At 40.7% G+C, this 20,313-nt stretch overlaps 1 protein-coding gene across 1 annotated transcript; it reads left to right on the forward strand.

Moving 5' to 3' along the window:
• Nucleotides 1–2,550: 2,550 nt before the first annotated feature.
• Nucleotides 2,551–3,593, forward strand: LOC147898489 (xyloglucan endotransglucosylase protein 2-like). The gene is made up of 4 exons (XM_087378746.1): nt 2,551–2,644; nt 2,724–2,824; nt 2,933–3,126; nt 3,215–3,593. The coding sequence occupies exons 1-4, from the start codon at nt 2,617–2,619 to the stop codon at nt 3,591–3,593; spliced, it is 702 nt and encodes a 233-aa protein (XP_087234872.1). The 5' UTR covers nt 2,551–2,616.
• Nucleotides 3,594–20,313: the final 16,720 nt, after the last annotated feature.

Raw genomic sequence — 20,313 nt, forward strand, 5'->3', positions numbered from 1 at the left:
AGCTTTTATACATGTATTTCCCCCATGATGTTATGGACTTTTCGAAGGGCCTACCTTGTGGAAGATTAGCTTAGGTTTCTAGACCATGATCGTTTAGCAAAAAGTAGGCTAAATATTGTGCATTTCCAAGGGGATAATCATTTGCCACTTTTGGAGCATGGCCATCATTTCTATGTGATATTATATAGCCACTTATAGGCAATAGTTGAAGTGCAAACTCATAATACAGTTATGGCCCAAATAGACATAATGGGAGCCTTATTTTAGGCCTACGGACTTTCAAAAGTGACTAGAAAGGCAATAGAAGTGAGCTTTAAGCTAACTGGGAAGTGATGCTACATTGTTACAATTAGTTAGTTTGAAGTTGCACTTTTAGTATACGTCATATCTTGTAAATGCCTTGTAGGTCCACTACTGGTGTGAAGATCAATTTTGATTATAGTTTTGGCAAGATGTGAGACTTGAGACCTACTGCAATCAATTTGTAAAAAACCATGTGACATTGCAAGCAAGCACACTGCATTTAAAGTACCCCTATATTTAAAACTTTACATGTTTTGTATAATTGTTTTCCCCTTTTCCATACATGAAGTGTTGCAATCTTGGTTTTAAAACTCCCCTCCATAGATATGCATACCATAATTATATTGAATAAGTATTAAAAAACCACCTCTTGTCCATAAATGGGCTGAGTCCCCCAAATTAAAAACTTCCCCTTCCATTAACAAATCTACTATGTTATGTGTTGTACATTGTGACCACAGTGGGACTTGATCTTTGCATGTTACATCTTGAGAAACCTTGGGGGAATTTAGAATTGCATGTTGAACTTAAGAAATCTTGGGTGCTGCACCTAAAAATATGACATGGGTTTAACATAAGTTATAAATATAGTAAAGATTCACTTAAATAAAGGTTTTCCAATTCATAAAAAGTAAAAATAATAAATTTTTATAAATGAAAAAGAAATGTAGGACCCTTATGTAGGAAGGGTTTTAGATATTACTCCTTGAGCACATGTTTTAAGTGGGTTTTCCTAGTAGTACATCCCCCAAACAAGAAATGGAACACTTTGTCCATATTTTCTATATCTTGTTCAAATTGGTATTCCATGTTTTAATGGACTAGAAAATCTTGTTTTTTGCTTAAAATTTGTACACCTTTTAGAAATACGTGTTAAGACCCTCGCAACTTACATGGTGCTTTCTACTACCTTAGGTATTAATAGCATCATTCTCTTAGATTAGTGACCTTCGAGCATAACACAAGATTATTTGTTGTTGTTCATTGCCTTTTTGGTAAATTATTAGTCTTGGTATAGTAATACATATATGTGCTAGATCTATTCCAAGGAAAAAGAATTTGGGCAACAAGCACCAAGTAGTCTAGTAGTAGGGGGACAAAGAGATCTATTGCCATTCTTGTGGAAGTCATGCCTACTAATAGGAAATTTATTCTAATATCATGAGAGACTGTTAGAGAGTGTTATGCAGATGTGAAAGTGAGTAAACGGTTTAACCTTTTTAAGGTTACTTAGTTATCCACCCCCCAAAAAACTTAGTGGTTGACATCGCCGAGTTTCTATACTAGGAAAGGGTTGGAATGGTCAAACACATTCCTTGGAAGGATAATGTAGTGGAGTAAGGGACATGTTAAGGTCCAAGTTGTGAGGACATGTTGAATAGGGGACGGGGGCATGTGTGCACGATGCAATTGCATCGTGTGTGTCCATGCACGCGTGTACATGTGAACTCAGTGTTTGTTAGAGATGGGAGTTGTTAAGTTTTGCACTTTCCATGAATTTGGTGAAGTTAGTGGGTTGTTGGAACTAGAAGTTATAGCCTATAACTTATTCCCTTGTAAGCTCATTATTCCTACGGAGAAAGCCATTGAACTTATATATAGCGAGTTGTGATGACCGAAGCAAGAACCATGTAAGTAAATAAGGGCTAACAAAGAATAAGGGCCATTGAACTTATATATAGTGTGTTGTGATGACCGAAGCAAGAACCATGTAAATAAGGGCTAACAAAGAATAAGGGGTTGAGACAACAAAAAGTAAGAATCATGTAAATAAGTAGTTGCGACAACAAAAAGCAGGTGCTTCCCACTCAAAGAGTTCCACTTGGTTAGCCTGTCTTCCACCATAGCCATTGCCTGGAAACTATTCTTGCATACTCACATGCAACGATTCTCAACAATCACCACCCACACCCATCCACACAAACATATTTTGTGACCTTTCCCTTCTTCCAAGGCTTCAAATCCACATCATCTGCCCACCCCACTCTTCCATACTGCAGCCAATCTCATAACACAATCACTGCCCATCGTTCTTTCCTCAGCATTTCGCCTTGTCCTTTGCCATCTTTCCAGCTCCAGCTGCACTACTCTCAAAACCCTCTTCTGCATGTTCTAAATATCGGTAATATTACGTCCTCAGCTTCCTGACTTGCTCTTCTCATGACGACCCAGAGTTGTTTATTCCTGATCTGCTGTACCCTCCCTTTGGCGCTCGCCATCAGAAGCAATCCTGCCATTGGTAACTTCACCAACGACTTCTATGTCACCGGAGGCGGCTCAGATCACGTGAAGACGCTCAAACGTGGCCGAGTGATGCAGCTCATGTTGGACCAATTTTCTGGTAACGTTTTGGGGGCGCTCAAGCTTTGTTATTGCAAACAGTTTTATGACGCCATGACCCAATTCACTATAAAATGCAGCTGCGGGGTTCGCGTCGAAGAACAGGTATCTGTTTGGAAGCATTGACATCCAGATAAAGCTCATCTCTGGCAATTCTGCGGGCACCGTGACTTCCTTCTATGTGAGTTCTGTCGTGTTTCTGTCGAGTGTAGCCAAGAAAGAAGCCAAGTTTGTCTTTCAGATGTTTTTCTCGGAAGATTACGAACCTGATGCTCGCTTATGCCTGCAGTTCTCGTCTGAGACGGTCAACCACGATGAACTAGACTTTGAATTCCTTGGCAATGTGTCTGGCCAACCTTACATTCTGCAGACGAACGTCTTTTCCAGCGGTGTGGGTGGAAGAGAGCAACGAATCTACCTGTGGTTCGACCCTGCAGACAAATATCACACCTACTCTGTGCTATGGAATCAACAACACATCATGTAAGGTGGTCTTCGCTGGGCTGTATTTTAACTGTGATGCATATGGAATTATTGCCCATCTTACACTCTTCGATGTCTCGGAATCCAGCTTCTCTGTGGACGGGATCCCGATTCGAGAATTCGCTAACAACGAAGCGGCTGGCGTTCCATACCTCCACAAGCAACCCATGAGGATATATTCCAGCGTTTGGAACGGAGATAGCTGGGCAACAAGGGGTGGGCTGGTCAAAATCGATTGGAGTGAAGCACCTTTCGTTGCATCCTACACGAATTACAAACTGGATGCATGCACAGAAGCTGTCGATGCACGGTGCTCAGCGGGAAAGTGGTGGAACCAAGGAACGTATTATACGTTAGACATAGAGCAGCAAAACAGACTTCGATGGGTGGAGCAAAACTACATGATATACAACTACTGCACCGATGCCCAAAGATATCCAGTGCCCCCTGCAGAATGCAATCGATAGCTGCAATTAATGTGTATCGCAGCCCTTATAAGCTCCATCGAGCTTCAAGCCTTACGGAATCCTTGTTTGTTCCTAACATCATGTTCATGATTGAAGCATTGGAAATGCTTCAAGGCTTCTCCTGCCCATGCATTGAGAATTGGAGATTGACATGGTTAAGTAGTCAATTGTTCTGGCAAAAAAAAGAAAATTGGATAGATTTATTCGTAACGGTAAAGGTAAACGTAAAGGTAGGGACAACCAAATATAACCAAAATAACTTCATAAAAAATTTCACAAAAGGTTTAAAATGATACCAATTGAGTAAGATAGCGTTGCCTTATATGTACTTCTAGTAAATAAAAGCACTTAGTAAACAAGGCAACTCACAAAAGGACTTAGTAATATGAGGTGTAGCCTTAACATTATATGTAAAAGTAAGGAGAACCAATATAACAAAATAACAATTCACAAAACGTTTTAAATGATACTAAATGAATACGATACTATTGCCTTATCCATACTTCTAGTAAATAAAAGCAAGGCAACTCACAAGAAGACTTAGTAAAATACGTTGAGGTGCACATGGCTTGGTAGCCTTAGCCCTTACTGGGGTGCTTGAATGGGTAATATGACCAAACCAAAATATCTAGCTTGCTTGAAGTGCACATGGCTTGGTATCCAAGCCCTTGCTAGAGTTCTTGAATGCCCCTTGTCATAGTGGGTGGAAATGACCAAGCCAAAATTCCTAAAAATATATACATGTTTTGAACACAAGTACATGCTCGTGCACATTGCTTCGTACTCAAGTGCTTGAATGGGTAATATGATCATATCAAAATTCCTAGCTTGCTTGAGGTGCACATGGCTTGGTATCCAAGACCTTCTTAGAGTTTTTGAATGTCCTTTGTCATAGTGGGTGGACATGGTCGAGCCAACATAGGGTTCATGTACCACAAGCATTTCACTTGTACATGCTAAATAATGATGTATCAAATATTAGAACTATAAATATTTAAGGAAAAAATCAACACTATTGTGATAAACTCACAAATGTTCAAAGTAGGTTGTTTCTTCGCTAGTTTAGGTAGATTTTGGCATTACATTAGAGAGCAAGGCTAAGGAAAAAGTTCAAAATGTCCTCTCATATTCACCTAAAATTGATCCCTTTCTATGAGAAGATAAGGAAGAATCTCTCAAGCAAGTACACAAGTGGAAAGGTAGATCAAAGTAGTCCTAATTTAATAACCAATAAGTAAGCAAATTAAGAAACATGCATGAAGGGGTGGAGGAGATAGGGGGTAGAGAGAGGTAGAGAGATGGTGGAGTGGAGGGTGATGGAGATGGGGGGATGGAGGAGATGGAGGGGGGTGGAGGAGGGGGGGGGGGAGGGAAAAAGGGGGTGGTTGTGGAGGTGGAGGAGGAAAAGGGGAGATGGAGTGTAGAGAGAGGTAGAGAGATATTGGAGTGGAGGGTGATGGAGATGGGGGGGTGGAGGAGATGGGGGGTAGAGAGAGGTAGAGAGATGGGGGTAGAGAGATGGTGAAGTGGAGGGTGATGGAGATGGGGGGATGGAGGAGATGGGGGGTGGAGGTGGAGGAGGAAAAGGGGAGATTGCATGTAGAGAGAGGTAGAGAAATGGTGGAGGGGAAAAGGATGGCTACCTTGAGTGGGGGAGATGGGAGATGCACAAAAAAAGTGGAGGTGTTGGGGAGGAATATGATGGGAGGTGGAGATGGAGATGGAAGGGGGGGTGGCAGAAAAAGTGGTGGTGGAGGGGGGTTGACGAAAAAAGTGGTGGTGGTGGAAATGGTGGACGGAAGTTGGAGGACGGAAAATAGAGATAGACAAAAAATATGGAGGCTTAATGAAATTTGGAGAAGGACTTTGGCTAGTAAAAGTGTGGGGAAAGAAGTGAGGGGGGTTGGCGTTGCTTTTATAAGATGTGGGGGATTAAGGGTTAATTTTGGGTGTTTCATAATTTGGAAGCATGTTTTCACTCCTTTGCCTTGAGGGATTGCCTTGAGGGATGTATCTTGAATGGTTTTTCGAAGGGGGTTCTTTTTCACACATGCAAGCACGTGCTCCACTTTTGCTTTAGGCACTAACCTCCCTGGCAACAATGCCAAATGTTGTCTCTGTTTTACCCAAGTGCAGGTTCCAAGGGTGTTGGTCACCTACAATCGTGTCGTTGCTCATTGTAGCATAGGTGTTCACAAGTGTAGCATAGGTCCTCAGGTTGTGTTCTGGTGAGAGGTGTAGGCTAAAGCATAGAAAGCAGATCTCATGTAGGCATGGGTGAGAAATCTTAAAGGCTTGATTTATAACAATTGATGGAGGATTTCGCCTCCAAGGGAGTTCAAGGGTTTAGAAGGGGATTTCAAGGTTCGAAAGGGGATAGGGTTGAGAGAGCTAACTAGGAGCTCCAAGGTTCAAAGGGGGTTGTAGGGTTTAGGAGGAGTCCAAGGTTGAGGAGTGGAGAGCTAGTCTCCTTTGCGAATTCGAGGGGTAAGGGTTGAGGAGGAGGGAGAAAGGAGGAGGAGGAGGGAGGAGGAGGAGGAGGGAAGAGAAGGAGGGAGAAAGGAGGAGGAGGAGGGAGGAGGAGGGAGGAGGAGGAGAAGGGAGGAGGAGGGAGGAAGGAGGAGGAAGGAGAAGGAGATGAGAGGAGGAGGAGGAAGGAGGAGGAGGAGGAGGAGGAGGAGGGAGGAGGGGGGAGGAGGAGATGGAGGAGAAGGATGAGTGAGGAGGAGGAGGAGGAGGGAGGAAGGAGGAGAAAGGAGGAGGAGGAGGGAGTACAAGGGTAGAGAGTGCAAGGGTAACAGCATGCTAGAACACAATAGTATAAGAGAGCATGGACGAAATGGAGATCAATAGCATGAACACAATAGTGAGCTTGAACACTGAACCCCAAAGAGTGGGAGCTTCATTCCATTGATAGATATTTATACATGTTGGTCTCTACACAATCTGTAGGTACCTCCGTGGTGGGACCTCTTTTATAGAAGACCTTTTGGACAGGAGTCCCTCCACTTTTGGGGGGGACCTTTTGGGTCACTACACAAAGTGGGGGGACCTTTTGGGTCTCTACACAAAGTGGAGGGACCTTAGAAAGTGTACGCTTTTACTCTTTCTCTCTCTAGATTTAGTCTTTCTCTCTCTATATCCTCATTTTGCAAGTATGATTGGATCTTTTCTAGAGAGGATTTTGGCTATCCTCATCCTTTGAGATTTATCATACCATCTTTTAGGCTCAAGGTATTACAAGTGGAGTTTTGTCGCTACTCTACACACACAATGCTCTTCATAGTTGTTGTCCTAGACTACACTTGGCCCTTGTTGCCATAGGGTTAACAACATTGGTAGGAAGAGAGAGCTTCATCACCTTGCAGACATAAATTGTACGGAGATCAAATGGTGAGATAAGAATATTGCACATGATGATAGTGCACAATCAAATGGTGAGATAAGAATATTGCACACAATGATAGGGCATAAATTGTATGGAGATCAAATGGTGAGATAAGAATATTGCACACGATCACATGTGCCTGTGCCCACAAATGCATTGAGTGTGAATCAAACATCATGTCATTGAAGCAGTGTGGGTCGCACGAGTGTTGCCACTTGTGCACGTTCATGTAGGCCATGTGATGGTGGTCGTGCTTGTGCATGCGAGTATGAAGGCGAGAATGATGGAGTGGGCACCCTATCAACACATGTAGATAGATTGTGCATTCCTAGTGCAGGTGAGTATGAAGGAGAGAGAAACTGGTAAGGAGAGAGAAACTGGTTAGCACATGCGGTAAGAGGCACAAATGGACATGCAAAATAAGTTGCAAAATTTGGACATGCATGTGATGGGAGATGTGGAACAAGTGGAGGAATTTCTTGTGGGTATGGATATGATGGGGTCTCGGATAGGGGAGACTGTATATAGGAAAAACTTTAGGAAAAGGGATATGGGAGAAGATGGGTTGTGGTGGATGCATCGGTGCATGTGGAAGGCATGGCTACAATGATGCTTGTGGCTGTGATGGATGCAATGATGCTTGTGACTGCGGTGAATGCAATGATGCTTGTGACTGCAGTGAATGCAATGATGTTTGTGGCTGTGGTGGTACCTAGGGATGTGGGTGCATTGGTGGAAGGTGGTGGAAGGGAGGATGAGGCACCTCCTTTGCCTTTGAAACCTTGACACACATTCTTAATGTATGCAACCCTGGCTTCTACAGCGGGACCCTCCCACTTCATGTCACAAGAGGTGATGTCTCGATCTATTTGATTAAGGCATCATCAAATCTCCAAGGTGAAGTGGTGCATGAATTGATCTATAGATTCTACTGGAAATACATCTGGAAATCGTTCCACTTCACTTAGGGTCCTCACTCCACGCTCTGCCATGGTCCTAGCCAAATTTTGTACACCGCTTTCACCATTGTTGAAAGCTATCTCAATGATGTCCTGATCAACATTCATTAAGAAGTGCACATTCTCATTTTTTAGCACCTTCCTCTGAGCTCAACTGAGATTAGGATGCTGAGACTTTCTCTTCTCACTTGCTTGAGCCATCTAGTATGCAACAAGTTGCAACACAGAATTAAAAAAAGAATTCAGTGCTAGGTACAATAAAAAACTAAGCAAGCAATGACAATTAACAATGCAAGAAATTCCAAAAATGACCTAGGTATATCCTCTCAACTTAAACTCAACTCATGTAACAGACTACAGTAAATTAAATCACAAAACATCTACTTATTGTGTGACACTGAGTGTGTGACATTGAGTGTGTGACACTGAGTGTATAACACTGACTAACCGTGGTCTTCACATCTAACACTAGGTTTCAACTGGGACACACAACTATCAAAGGATAGCTGAGTGTAAGACTAAGTGTCTATGATCACATCACATGATATTAAACTTAGACTACATCACACAACTCTCAAGAGAGAGATGAGTGCCAAAATAAGTGTCTATGAAAACATCTCTAAACTTAGATTGTATCACACAACTCTCAAGAGAGAGATGAGTGCTAGAATAAGCATCTATGAAATCGTAAAAATTGCAAATTCAAGCTCTTTTTTTGAATTAAAAAAAATGGGATAATTAATGCAACTTAGCATAAGACTCCTAACCGCGTTGATGCATAAGGAACCTTATCCATCATGGCCCTCTCCTCATCTGATTTGGGACTATCTACATGACTCAGTTTCACATATGGAGGCAATGGAGTACTTGCAGCCTTCCCCTTCTCCATATTGAAACGTTGCAATACTTTTGTAACATACTCCTTCTGTGAAAGACAAAGGAGTTTCCTACTCCGGTCATGCATGATACGCATACCAAGAATATGACCTACAGGTCCCGAATCCTTCATGTCAAATGCCTCATGCACCTTGGCCTTCAATGCATAAATATCACTTCTTCTGAAACCTTGGGACCAAATGAAAGCATCAAACTTATGACACCATTCTCTAGGAGCTTGCTTGAGGCCATAGAGGCTCTTTTTCAACTTGCAAACCAAATGCTCTCTGCCCTTTTCTTCAAATACTTCTGGTTGTACCATGTAAATTTTCTCATGCAGATCCCCATGCAAGAAAGCTATCTTGACATCCATCTACATAAGATCCATATCCTCTACTACCACAAGTCCAAGTGTGGTGGTCATCTTCACAATCAGAGAGAGACAAGAATGCAATTGGCTGTAAGTGGGTTTATAAGGTGAAGCACAATGCAGATGGTTCTGTGAACAGATACAAGGCAAGATTAGTTGTCAAAGGGTATGCATAGACATATGGCATTGATTATGAAGAAACATTCAGTCTGGTTGCAAGGATGGCAACCGTAAGAGCAATCATTGCTATGGCTGCATCAAAGGGATGTTCTTTACATCAGATGGATGTAAAGAATGCCTTCTTGCATGGTGATTTGCAAGAAGAGGTCTTTATGGAGTAGCCACTAGGTTATGTTCATGCTGTTCATCCTGAGTTTGTTTGTAGGTTGAAGAAAGCCTTGTATGGCTTGAAGCAAGCACCTAGAGCAGGGTCTGACAAGATAGGATAGTATCTTGTCACTATTGGCTTTCAGATTTCCAAGGTAGATTTCTCACTTTATGTGAGAAAAACAGAGAAAGGTATTATGCTGCTTGTTATTTATGTTGATGATTTGATCATCACAGGTGATAGTGATGAAGATATCCTTCATGTGAAAATGCTATTGAAGCAGAAGTTTGAGATGAAGGATTTGGGAGAGCTACGTTATTTCTTGGGCATTGAGGTGATTAGATCACCAAGTGGGATACGGCTCTTGCAGAGGTAGTATGGATTGGACATGCTGTCCAAATATGGGATGACAGGCTGTAAGCCTATTTCAGTTCCTTTGGAGCAGAAGGGTCAGGCCAGCAAGACAAGGACGAGGAGGACGATGATGACGATCCGAATGAGTAGTAGTAGTAGTAGTTTGCATATACTTCGCCATGTATATCATTTTGTATATTGGCTCATTTGAGTGATTTTGTATCACCCTTTTTGAAAGGGTAATTTTGTAACAAATAATGTTGTATATCTTCGACATGTTTATGCTTTTGTTGCTCGATCATTTCATTTGAGCGATTTTGTATCACCCTTTTTGCAAGGGAAATTTTGTAATAAAAATCTTTTTTTGTAATTATTTTAAAAAAAAAACATTAGTGGGGCAAAACAGGGCTTGTTATGGCCCTGTTTAGCCCCACTAATGCTTTTTTTTAAGTTATGTTAATCGTCGCTATATAGCGACGTTTACTAGTGTCACTATACAGCAACGTTTACCAGTGTCGCTATACAACGACGTTTACCTGTGTCGCTTTATAGCGACCGTTCTTTTTCGACGCTTATAATGACGTTGATAATGACTTTTGCACCCGTTAAAAAATAATAATATAAAAAATGTCAGTATTTTCGTCAAAAAAGGGCCTATGCCTTGTAGTGATACAAACTTGTGTATGTGAGAGTCAGCTGTCACTTTCAGTGCATATTTATGCAAGTGGAGGAATTTTTCTTTGTATTCATCCACAAAGAGAGCATGCTTTCCTTCTTGAACCTATTTGAAATTATAAAATTCCATCTTCTTTTCATGTAGTAATGAGGGGAGCAATACCTCTTTTCAGCTATGCTGCAGCTTGAAATTCTGCCCAAGTGATAGGTTCACTTGGTTTTTCTCTAGTCTATAGATGAGATTTCCACCATAACTTTGCAACTTCTTGGAGTTGTAGAGATGCGATGTTTTCCTTTTCTATCTCATCAAATTCTTATAGGAAAAATAAATCTTCAAGATCCTCAAGCCAAGCCTCAAGGTCTTCTCCAGTCTTCTTCTCACCATCAAACTCTGAAAGTTTACCCTTCTTGAAAACTTGCTTAAAAGATGATTCAACAATGCCCTTTTCAATTCTTGTTCTCTTTCAAGGTCGTGGTTATATAGGATCGTTATTAGCATCGTCTTCCTTGGATCTTTTCCTCTTCCACAGCCTTGGTCCTTTTAATTGATTCATCTCTTCAGTAATTTTTTGAAGCAAAAGATCTTGTTTAGCCATTCTTCGTGGAATGTCATCGTCTTGTTAGCCATCTCTCTCACTCACAGTCAAGAATTCAACCTACTTTGATACCACTTCTGACACTCTGTACTTTCAAATCAAAATCAAATTTATATAGAGAAGTAGAAATTTAATGAAAGTATAGGAGAAGATACTTTGTATTGAGTCAAAAAATTTACAACCAATTTTGGAGACACAATACTCCATGTACGGAGCTCAAACCATCTGACCACCACCCCTGAGCTATTCTCACTCTCACTCTCACTCGCATCAAATTTCTCACTGTCACTCACATCAAGGTGTTGCAATGAATCTCTCTCATTCAATATGATACATTAATAGATGGAAGATGAATCTCACACTCACTCTCAATCTGAAAGCTTCTTGGATATGCCGTCTTTCTTCCTGTGCGTATTTTGGGTTTTCAACTTAATAGATCATTGAATTTGATCTCAACCTCTTCTGTAAAGTTGTAGATCTCAATATCAACTTTCCAAAACAAAAAGAAGCACCTCAATCCAAGTTTTGGATCAAAAGTTATGATTAAAATAGTGACTATTGTTTTTGTTCTGGGAAGGTGCAAACTGCTTCCCCCACTTTTACCTGCTTTTTCCACTTTAACTGGCTTTCCATGCCCTTCACACCTATCCTACCCCTTCCTTGGACCATTCTAATCATAGTACTATACTTTATCTCTTTTTAAACAAACCACTCCTTCTCAAGGCTCATCGGGACCCTCCTTTTAACATGTATATGGGAGATCTATGTGTGTGTTTAGATTTAATAATCCCATCAATAAATGAACCATACAATTAATTCAATCATTTGGATAATTACAAAAGGTTGCATATTAGAAACGAATTGAAATATTTGAGTAAACTAAATTGAAGTCGATTTTGACTATATTGCAACCAGGAAATTTATAGGGTCCCTAGCTAGAGGCATCATAACTCTACCACCATTGGTCGAAGGATGAGAAACTATGAACAGTAGACACAAATTTTTATTTATATTGAGTTTGCAAAATTAAGCACAAAATATATAACTCTACTTATATATACAAGTAGAGTTATATAAGTACAATTATGCAAGTAGAGTTATACATAAGAAAAAAGGAGAAGAGACGGTAGATATGAGGAGGTTGACGAGGGTACACATATACCTTCACACTTTGAGCAAGGCTATAGTCTCCCGGATGATGACGAGGGTATGGTCGACATGATGGATTCTATTTTTAGGGGCACTACATCCCATGTACACGTGATGTCAGAGTGTGAGGTCAAAATGCAAGAGTTGCAATCAACACAGTTGTACGAGGGTGCTAGGATGTCTAAACTACGTGCATGTCTCTCAATCTTGAATCTGCAAGTAAAGTATGGGTGGTCGGATACAAGTGTCTCGGCCTTAATGAGGTTAGCTCTTGCATTAATTTGACTCATTATTTGGATATTGTTTGTTTTGAGAATCATCATGTATGGATTAGTGTACCAAATCATCATTATTCGAAGCCTATGTATGTTTGAATTGTGATAGGTTGCTCCAGAAGATGTTGCCTGCACCAAATACCATGCCTGCATCAAGAGATGAAGCAAAGAAGGTGCTAACAACGGTGGGTATGGATTATGATACCATCCATGCTTGCCGTAATGACTGTATTCTCTTCCATCATGAGCATGGAGATTTGGCTAGTTGTCCGAAATGTGGAGAACAATGATATAGAGATGACTTGCAGGGTGAGCAAATACCGGTAAAGGTCTTGAGACACTTTCCCATCATTGCATGAATACAGCACATGTTTCGATGCAAATCCATAGCGGAGTTGATGATGGCATGCATCTCATCGGTCCACTGATGACGCATTAAGGATTCCCACAGATTGTGTAGCTTGGAAGCACATAGATAATCAATGGCTGGACTTTGTGAGGGAGCCACGCAACTTACATCTTGGGCTCGCCATGGATGGCGTGAATCCTTTCGGGTTACGCTCGACATATTGGTTGACATGGCCCATAGTTGTGGTGAATTACAATATCCCACCATAACTAACAATAAAAAAGGGACACCTCATGCTTGCACTACTTGTGCCAGGAAAGTACAAGGCAAAAAATATGGACGTGTACATGGCACCTTTGATAGAGGAGTTACAGATATTATGGAGAGGAGTGCGGGTCTTTGATATTTCCAGAGCTCCTAGACATACCAATGATATTTTGGTCAGGGGTATCTTGATGTGTATGACTCTCTTTCGCATGCATGTCTTATACTAACACATTCATGCACACGTGTAGGACTTGTTACAAGTGGGTACCATGCTTGTCCTGTTTGTGGACCGGACTATTTGGGCACACTTGGTTGGTTCCAAAGACTCGAGAGGAGTGCGAGAAGACTTGCGTGCTATGAATAGGATGTTTCGTTTGTGGTCCCAAGTGCATGCTTTGGGAAAAGTTGTCCTCCTGAAAGCAACGTGGATCCTCTCTACAAGGGAGAAAGCAATGGTTAAGGCGGACATTGCCTCTTTTCAAACACCGATAGGGTACATGCATTGCTTGAAAGGAGAATTTTTAAAGGACAATAAGCTTAGTGGGCTCAAGTCCCATGATTGGCACAAGGTCTTATAGGTATTCTAAGCTGTAGAATGAGTGTACTGTGACATGAAGTTGGGGGTAATAAACTTCATGCACCTCTTCACTTCCTGCTGCTTTCGAATTGACTGACAAAGATATTTATAGGTATTCTAAGCTGTAGAATGAGTGTACTGTGACATGAAGTTGGGGGTAATAAACTTCACGCACCTCTTCACTTCCTGCTGCTTTCGAACTGACTGACAAAGATATTTATCATTGAGAATGGGACATTAAAAAGAAGCTTTTATGCCAAGATACCACACCATACTTTCCTTCCTCAGATGAGAATGAAGATGGTAACATCCCAAGTGATGTTAACACCTATTTCATTAATTTTGGACTTTTTGTGTTGTTTTTGGACGAAGCCCAAAAATCCTTCCCAAATGAAAACTTTACTTTATGAAAATATCCTTTCCAAATCAAAATTTTACTTTCTAAAAAGTTTCTTCCCAAATCAAAAGTTCACTTTGTGGCACTGTCATATTCACATAAAAATATTGTTTTTTCAATCTATACTTTTGCACCAACATGCAAGAATTTGAAATAATCCTATATTAGAAATTCTAGCTATATCTAAGTTATTTGTTAATTTAATTATTTTTAATATTTTTCCTTGACGTTTTTCCTTCCCAAATCAAAAGTTCACTTTGTGGCTCTATCATATTCACATACAAATATTGTTTTTTCAATCTATACTTTTGCACCAACATGCAAGAATTTGAAATAATCCTATATTAGAAATTCTAGCTATATCTAAGTTATTTGTTAATTTAATTATTTTTAATATTTTTCCTTGACGTTTTTCGTTGACGTGATAAATTTATAAATCCATGAAAGGAGACTTAAATATTTCATGAAAATAACATTGTCACTCGGCAATATGCACAAAATTTAACAAAACTTTTAATAAATAGAAAGAAGACATGATGCCATAAGACCAAAGAGTGCTAATAGCAATTGTAGCTTTATGTATATGATTACATTGAGAGACGTTGCTCTTAGCTAGAGTCTTTATATCCAAAATGATATAGATTGAACATATGTTTACAATTTAAATTGTTGCTCTTAAAGAGCCTCAATTCGTGCCATCTGCATAATTTGACACCCCATTGTCTTATTGCTCAATGTCACGACAGTCCCTTGCCAGTTGCCATCTGCATAATTTGACCTAGGCTTGTCTTGCCAAGCCTTGCCCCTTGGGTGCATTGACTCCCCATTGTCTTATTGCTCAATGCAATAGTCCCTTGCCAGGTGCCATCTGCATTAACTCCCTGTTGTCTTGCCAAGCCTTGACCCTTGGGTGACATCCAGTACAAAATACAGGTGCCATCTGCATTAACTCCCACAAGTTATCTTGCCAAGCCTTGCCCCTTGGGTGCATTGACTCCCCATTGTCTTATTGCTCTGTGATAGTCCCTTGCCAGGTGCCATCTGCATTAACTCCCTATTGTCTTGGCAAGCCTTGACCCTTGGGTGACATCCAGTGCATATTTTGACTCTCATTTGACATACGAGGTGATGACTCTGATTATAATTGTCTTGGATTGGCTCTCGATTGGCTCCTTGCCTAGTACCCAAATAAAATCCTTCTGAATCAATGGACTTCAATACAAAGCTTTAATCATGGACATTCTTCATTTGCGCTGTCTCCTTCTACTTCCTCCATGGCGAGCATCCTTAAAAATTCGTGTATATGCAAAATAGTTTGCTGTGGTATTTTTATTTTTCCTTCTACCTCATATCCCATGTGCTTCTTTGATTTCTTTGCCCTTGAATGCCAAGACACTATGATTGTCTCCGTCAAAACTTGAGAGACTGCTTCATCATTTGGGACCCACTCCTTCATTATACAATTAGTATATAATGTGTTGTTATCCATATTCTCCTTCCTGCCCTTTGGCTCATACCATACCGCTGTAAATGTTGTAGCTCTCCCTTGGTCATCTCTTTGCACATCAACTACTTTTGCAACCCAAAACTTCACATTCTCATATTCATCATCCGATGGCCGAACCACAACAAAACAATCGACCTCTATATCTACTTGTGGCATAAACTCTCTCTTCTTCGGTCCACAATATGGACGTGAGAGTAATGATACAAAATCATTTTCAAAGACTGGAGCTGGGCGCAAATCGTTATGAACATTTGGCCAAAACATATTGCATTCTTCCTTGACATCCTTTGAGCCTCGCATTCTCTCAAGGTCCTTTATTAAATTTCGTGTCTTGTTAATTACAGTGGTAGTGTGTTCTCTCCAAGTAGGCTTCGAATCAGGATATCTCCGGAGCATTTCCTCTTTGTATGTAATAAATGCTTTTAATCCATCTATTTCACAATTAGACCTCTCATTAAATTCTTGTATAGGAGCCCATGTTGGATACCTTTCCTTGCTGGGAATTGAAGTTAAGAGACTGTAAGGTTCTTCAGGTTCCCATTTTGTATCATGAGAATACTGTTGCCATTGCATTACGGGTTTTCATCTTTAAAAAAAAAACGAAAGTAGTGTGGATTGGTATGACCTGTCAATGCATCACCACCCGTTTGTATGAAAGGTAGAATGAAGCTCTTCCAATCATACATTCTTTCGAGCCTCTCACATACTGTACTTTCCTTACGACCACCAACTTGCCTGCCACATCTTCTTACCAAGTCATCTATTGTCTCCACATCCTTGCATTTAAGCTCCCTTGAGACTGTGCTAAAAACCTGATCGATATCCTCATGTGTATGCCCAACATACAAAAATCCACATTCGACCTCATTGAAGATTCGATGAGCAACTAGCATGGAGCAGAAGGCAAACATGAGTACATTCTTATTTTCTCGCCAGCAATTATCAGCTTGTATTCTCAAAGTCGGTGGCAGGCGACCTTTTTTTGCATGTACATTGCGAATTGCCTTCATAATAGATGTTACAACTTGATTGCTATCATGTAGATGCAAGGAATCAATCCATATATCTGCAAAGAACTTAATTCCATGCACTAACACTCCACATAGATGTGTCTTTAGAAAGTGCTTTCCTTGTAATTTAGGTGGAGTGGCAACAAAATGAGGCAATGTTGTTGTATTCTGATCCATGCCATCTACAATAAGGCACATGTAGTCATCAGGATGCAAAATAGCTTGCTCCTTCCAAAATGCATATTTTTGTCTGGAATGTCGAATAAGGTCATGATGAGATTTTCGGTTTTTTTTGTATAATTCCCTTTGATTTGGACATGTTGCACTCTCAATCGCTCGCTTTAAATCATCACAGACATTGCACTTTGACATTTTTTGCCTCCTTGGGATTTTAACATATCTAAAGTTCTTCTTCCAAAGAGTATACAAAGTATGAGAAGAAGCTACGGCATCCCCTCTTTGCCTTTGCTTTTCTGCAATAGAGTCAAATACTTCGAGCTTTGTCAAGCCCATTGGAAGGTGCATTTCAGTGATCGCGTCACCGTTAGGGAGTTTGGTAGATATATGGGGTTGAGGCAAAGCATTTTCATGTATGAAGTCTTGCAAAATTGCTGCTGCCCTGACAGTTGAGATTCTTGATTTGGACCTTCCTCTATTACCGTGAATGCTAAATTTGTTGCCGCCCTTTGCCTTGGTGACTAAATCCCAATATGTACCATGGGATAATCCAATAATATTGCGATATGCCTTATTGCAAATCCTTTTTCCATTTACGAGAGGTTTTACCTTTTGTCTTGAACTTAGCCTTTTATTGCCATTCTGAAGAAAGCAAGAGAGACTTGTGAGAAGGTATTCATTTCTTTCGCTTCCCCTTCTTTGCCACACGTGTCCTCTACATTCCCTGATGTCTGCAAGATCAATGAAGCGCATACATCTTCGCTTGCAACATAGATATCCCAATGCATTTAACATGTTCTCCTCCTTCATTGCTCTCTTCCTCTTTGGTTGCTTTTGTGGATCTGCCTGGATTCTCTTTCTCTTCATGCATATGTATGACCGTATTCGTTCCTCGTGCACATTGTTATCTGTATTTATGCACTTCTTCTCCTCACATTTGTTTGTAACCAAGCATCCATGATTGGTCGTTGCATCCTTGTTCATATCACAATCAAAGTTAAATACTGAATAATCCTCTGTTGATCTCATCCTCATTTTTAACATACTCTTAGGACCATTCAATGAATTCAATATTCTACGAGAGTATTGAGAACCTTGAAACTCTTCCACTCCTGAGAGAACATCACTCATTGGGACATCTTGCATGGCTTTCACAAATCCACAACCTTGATTGTGTTATTCAAATAAGTACTTATCAGATGGGGGCTCCACTTTGCACGCAAGTCCGTTTTAACTACATTGAGGTGCGTGCAAAGTATTGTCACCATCGGATATGATTTGCATGGTCGATCACGCATTATACACCATTTTTTTCCTAATGATATGCACATCCGCAAAAAAACACGCCATTAGGTGTGTTATCTGACCAAGTACTTATCGAATGGGTGTGCCTCATTGAGAACATTTCAATACCACCTAGGTTAAGGCGTACGAAAAGTTTTGTGCCCATCGGATATGCTTTGCATGGTCGATCGAGCATTAAATACTATTTTTGCTCTAGTGCCATGCACATCCGTCAAAAAACACGTTGCTAGGTATGTAATCCAATCAAGCACTTATGGGATGCGCATGTTGCTTTGCATATAAGTCTATTCCACCTAGTTGAAGGTGTGTGCAAAGTATCGTGCCCATCGTATATGCTTTGCATGGTGGATCGAGCATTAAATACCATTTTTGCCTTAGTGCCATGCACATCCGTAAAAAAACACGCTGCTAGGTGTGTTATCTGACCAATTACTTATCGGATGGGTGTGCCTCATTGCGAACATTTCAATACCACCTAGGTTGAGGCGTACGAAAAGTTTTGTGCCCATCGGATATGCTTTGCATGGTCGATCGAGCATTAAATACTATATTTGCTCTAGTGTCATGCACATCCGTCAAAAAACACGCTGCTAGGTATGTTATCCGATCAAGAACTTATGGGATGGGCGTGCCACTTTGCATGTAAGTCGATTCCACCTAGTTGAAGGTGTGTGCAAAGTATTGTGCCCATCGGATATGCTTTGCATTGTCGATCAAGCATAAAACACCGTTTTTGCCTTGGTGTCATGCACAACCATGAAAAAACACGGTCCTAGGTGTATTATTCAAACTAGTACTTATCGGATAAGGGCTCCAATTTGCACGCAAGCCCGTTTCCACTAGGTTGAGGTTTGTGCAAAGTATTGTCACCATCAGATATGATTTGCATGGTTGATCACGCATTATACACCGTTTTTTTCCTAGTGGTATGCACATCCGCAAAAAAACACGCCCTTAGGTATGTTATCTGACCAAGTACTTATCGGATGGGTGTGCCTCTTTGACAACATTTTAATACCACCTAGGTTGAGGTATGAGAAAAGTATTATGCCCATCGGATATGCTTTGCATGGTCGATCGAGCAGTAAATACCATTTTTGCCTTAGTGCCATGCACATCCGTAAAAAAACACGCTCCTAGGTGTGTTATCCGATCAAGCACTTATGCGATGGGAATGCCACTTTGCATGTAAGTCAATTCCACCTAGTTAAAAGTGTGTGCAAAGTATTGTGCCCATCAGATATCCTTTGCATGGTCAATCGAGTATTAAATACTATTTTTACTCTAGTGTCATGCACATCCGTCAAAAAACATGCTGCTAGGTATGTTATCCAATCAAGCACTTATGCGATGGGCGTGCCACTTTGCATGTAAGTCAATTCGACCTAGTTGAAGGTGTGTGCAAAGTATCGTGCCCATCGGATATGCTTTGCATTGTCGATCAAGCATAAAACACCGTTTTTGCCTTGGTGTCATGCACAACCATGAAAAAACACGGTCCTAGGTGTATTATTCAAACTAGTACTTATCAGATGGGGGCTCCAGTTTGCACGCAAGTCTGTTTCCACTAGGTTGAGGTGTGTGCAAAGTATTGTCACCATCGGATATGATTTGCATGGTTGATCACGCATTATACACCGTTTTTTCCCTAGTGGTATGCACATCCGCAAAAAAACACGCCCTTAGGTATGTTATCTGACCAAGTACTTATCGGATGGGTGTGCCTCTTTGACAACATTTTAATACGACCTAAGTTGAGGTATAGGAAAAGTATTATACCCATTGGATATGCTTTGCATGGTCGATCGAGCATTAAATACCATTTTTGCCTTAGTGCCATGCACATCCGTAAAAAAACACGCTGCTAGGTGTGTTATCCGATCAAGCACTTATGCGATGGGAATGCCACTTTGCATGTAAGTCAATTACACCTAGTTGAAGGTGTGTGCAAAGTATCGTGCCAATCGGATATGCTTTGCATGGTCGATCGAGCATTAAATACCATTTTTGCCTTAGTGCCATGCACATCCGTAAAAAAACACACTTCTACGTGTGTTATCTGATCAAGCACTTATGCGATGGGCGTGCCACTTTTCATGTAAGTCAATTCCACCTAGTTGAAGGTGTGTGCAAAGTATTGTGCCCATCGGATATGCTTTGC

Source organism: Dipteris shenzhenensis, chromosome 9 (genome assembly GCF_047967505.1).
Source record: "Dipteris shenzhenensis isolate YYH24624 ecotype China chromosome 9, Dip_SZ_1.0, whole genome shotgun sequence".
In the NCBI taxonomy this organism is placed as follows: domain Eukaryota; kingdom Viridiplantae; phylum Streptophyta; class Polypodiopsida; order Gleicheniales; family Dipteridaceae; genus Dipteris; species Dipteris shenzhenensis.

Coding starts and splice junctions, on each gene's coding strand:
- LOC147898489 (XM_087378746.1), top strand. CDS start 2,617: ATGCAGCTCATGTTGGACCAATTTTCTG. Junction 2,825..2,932: donor GCACCGTGACTTCCTTCTAT/GTGAGTTCTGTC, acceptor TTATGCCTGCAG/TTCTCGTCTGAGACGGTCAA. Junction 3,127..3,214: donor TGGAATCAACAACACATCAT/GTAAGGTGGTCT, acceptor CTCGGAATCCAG/CTTCTCTGTGGACGGGATCC.